The sequence below is a fragment of the Tupaia chinensis genome, unplaced genomic scaffold (genome assembly GCF_000334495.1).
Source record: "Tupaia chinensis unplaced genomic scaffold, TupChi_1.0 Scaffold148210_1, whole genome shotgun sequence".
NCBI lineage: Eukaryota > Metazoa > Chordata > Mammalia > Scandentia > Tupaiidae > Tupaia > Tupaia belangeri.
Window position 1 is genome coordinate 1776670 of NW_006208060.1, and position 3134 is coordinate 1779803.

Below are 3134 nucleotides of genomic sequence, written 5' to 3' on the forward strand. Positions count from 1 at the left end.
TCCTCCCCACGGACACTCTCTCCCCGGGCTCCAGCTCACAGCTCGAACCACCCGGAAGCCCAGACGTGTCCCACCCTCCTCAGTGACCGCCAATGACAACCCGGCTTCACCTGCAAGAGTGCAAACTTCTGTCGGCCGCCCACGCTGGTCCGGGAGTCTCCGGGGTTGGTGGCCTCAGACGCTCCAGCAGTCGTTGGTCGGTGGGTTGGCTGACTGAAGGAGGAGGGGGTGACGGCGGAAGCTGTAAGTGCTATTTACCTGCCCCCTCCCACGGAAACCCTCAGTGTGCCCCATGGAACCCACTTTGAGAAGCAGCGGTGGTAGGGTTCCACCGTTTCTTTGTCCTGGATGGGTCCTCTGTGTGTCCAAAGCCACCTAAGCCTCAAGACCACGGGTCACTGGGGCCAACAGGTGGCGTGGTGGTTAAAGGAGCTGGACTCACACATGGCTGACCCTGGTTTGAGTCCCAGACCTGGCAGCTTGCTCTCTCACTTTCCCTCTTTCTCTCTCTTTGTCACTGGCCAAATTAAAATTTTGGGCACACACGCACACGCGCCCGGCGTGAGTTTAAGCCACCAGGTCCAGGACTCAAACTGTGGTCAACTACATGGGAGTCCAGCGACATAGCCATTACGCTAACTACTGGTCCCTAAAATTAATTAACCAATTAAAGTTTAATAAAAAAAGTATTAAAATAAAAACGACCTCGGGTTGGGTCAGGATGGGGACCCGCTCCTAACTTCCAGCCCCGCTCCTGTTGGGCTTTATAGTGACGATCCGGGGAGTCCCAAGACTTGCTCCTAAGTGATGGGGTCGGACACCTGACGACAGGTGCGGGCCAGACTGAGCAGGACGCGCAACAGGGACAGCCTTCTCTTCTGGCCACGCCTCCCCCTCTCCTGGGGCGCCAGCGTGCCTCGGGCTCCAGGTCCAGGTGGGCTCGCAGCCCCCACCAGGTAAGTAAGGCCCCTGGCCACATCCTCTCCTCCCTGCCCCCACTCTGTTTGTGTGGCTCAAGTTGCAGCCGGGCTGGGCATGGGACAGGCATGGAATGTCCTGGCTTGTGGGATGGCTCCCCTGCGCACTGGGTGGCCCTGGTGGGTCGGGGCATGGAAGTCCTGGTTGCTCTGCCCAACCAGGAGGCCCTGGGGGTTTGGCGCTCTCTCTCCCTGGCAAAGTTCTGGGCTAATTCTTGACTCTGTCCTGGGAAAGAATTCAAGCACAAGTCAGATTAAAAAAGAAAAAAATAAATAAATTAAGAAAGACAGAAAGAAAGACGCTGTCTCGCGGGCCAGCAGGTGGCATGGCGGTTAAGGTGTGGGACCCCCGTTCGGCTGACTGCAGTTCGCATGCCGGACCTGGAGGCTTGAAAACCATGCTGAGCACGTGGGTGTGCCCCACACCCCCAGAGAATGGGGAAGGGATTGAAGGTTGGCTGTTCCCCCCAGGAAGGAGTGCCTTCTCACTTTCCCTCTCTGTCTCTGGCCAGTGCATGTGTCTGTGGGCAAACACCCCTCCAAAAATAAAACTAAAAACGAAGCCCGCTGCCCCCTGACTCCACCCTGCCCGGGGCTTCACTCATTCTTCCCAAATTAAGGACCTCATTGTCTTTACCTGGTGTGGAAAGGGACCTCGGAGGCACTTTTTTAAAAAAGTATTGTATTTATTATTATTTATTTGACCAGAGAGAGACACAGAGGGAGAGATGGAAAGTGAGAAAGCAAGCTGCCAGGTGCAGGACTCGAACCACTGCCGACCACATGGGAGTCCGGAGCCTCAACCACCACGTCACCTGCCAGCCCCGTCGGATGCAGGGGTTTTTGCTGTGTTTAGTTTTGTCTCCTAATTTGCCGGGGGGCACGATGCGTGCTTGCCAGAGAGAGACAGAGAAGCAGAGAAAAAGGGAGGAGGCGAGGAAGAAGGCGCCCCATGGGGTGTGGTCGTGCTGCCACCCTGCCTCCTCCTGTGTCCCTGGGGCTGGGGTGTGCACGCACGTGCACCGGGGGCGTTTTGCACGTCACCAGGGAGGTTTGCAAGCGTGCGTTGGGCCGTGTGGGATGTGGCTCCCCTAACTGCTAGGCCACACCACACGGCCAGCCCAGATGTGGAATATTTGAGAGATTTTTGCTATAGGGGACATGCACTCACTGGAGAGACAGAGACAGAGAGACAGAGTAAGAAATCACCCCCCAGGGGGACGGCCACGCTGCAATCCCTTCTCCTCCGTTCTCCTCTCGGGATCTTGGCCTCGCACGCACATGCACCCGGTGTGAGTTTAAGCCACCAGGTCCGGGACTTGAACCACGACTACATGGGAGTCCAGAGACATAGCCATTACGCCAACTGCTGGTCCCTTCAATGGTACTTTTCAACCCTTTTCTAGGGAAAAAAGTCTTGAGTTCAACTTGCTGGGGTCTCAGCCCTGGCTCTCACCCGTGGACCCGTGGTCCTCCCCATGACTGGCCTTCCCGAGGTCACTGCTGAGGGCCTCCTCTGTCCTCGGAAGGGCCTCCATAACCCCTTCCCCCCCATGTCCTCCTCTCAGGATGGTGGGCATGTCACACACGGGTCTGGTGTGCTGCTCATGCCCCTGGGTTTGGGACTCGAACTGCATGGTCGGCCGCCTTCACCCCCTGCCACCAGCTGACCTCCCCGCCAACAGCCCGCCCTCCACGGTGTTTCCTTGCCGTGAGTCACTGGGTCTGTTTTCCGTCTGCACAATGGGAATCATGGCAGTTCTGGTCGGACTCACGAAGTTCCCCGTGGTGACTCACGGGTGACGTCTCCTCTCCCCAGCTCCTCCCGCCCATGGACGGGCTCAGCCGGGAGCGGCCCTGGCACCACTACGCCATCGGGCTGCTTCTGCAGCTGCTCCTGGCCCTGTGCTGCTTCTCCTACCTGCGCGTGCGCCGGGACAGCCCCACCGGGTCCCCCAGGTCGGGGCCCTCCGCCGCCGCCGCCCCCCAGCCCCTGCTGATCCTGCTGTGGACATGGCCCTTCAACACCCCCGTGGCTCTGTCCCGCTGCTCCGAGATGCGGCCCGGCGCGACCGACTGCCAGCTGACCGCGGACCGCAGCGCCTACCCGCGGGCCGGTGCGGCCATCGTGCACCACCAGGAGGGCAGCGCCGGGGC

General features: G+C 59.4%; 1 protein-coding gene across 1 annotated transcript in view; it reads left to right on the top strand.

Moving 5' to 3' along the window:
• Positions 1 to 42: 42 nt before the first annotated feature.
• The window catches only part of LOC102475117 (alpha-(1,3)-fucosyltransferase 5), a 3887-nt gene continuing 795 nt past the window's right edge, over positions 43 to 3134 (top strand). Inside the window, exons 1-3 of the mRNA XM_006170292.2 lie at positions 43 to 243; positions 771 to 956; positions 2797 to 3132. Of these exons, the coding sequence (XP_006170354.1) occupies positions 2809 to 3132 (324 nt within the window). The 5' untranslated portion in view covers positions 43 to 243; positions 771 to 956; positions 2797 to 2808. The remainder of the gene's footprint in view (positions 244 to 770; positions 957 to 2796; positions 3133 to 3134) is intronic.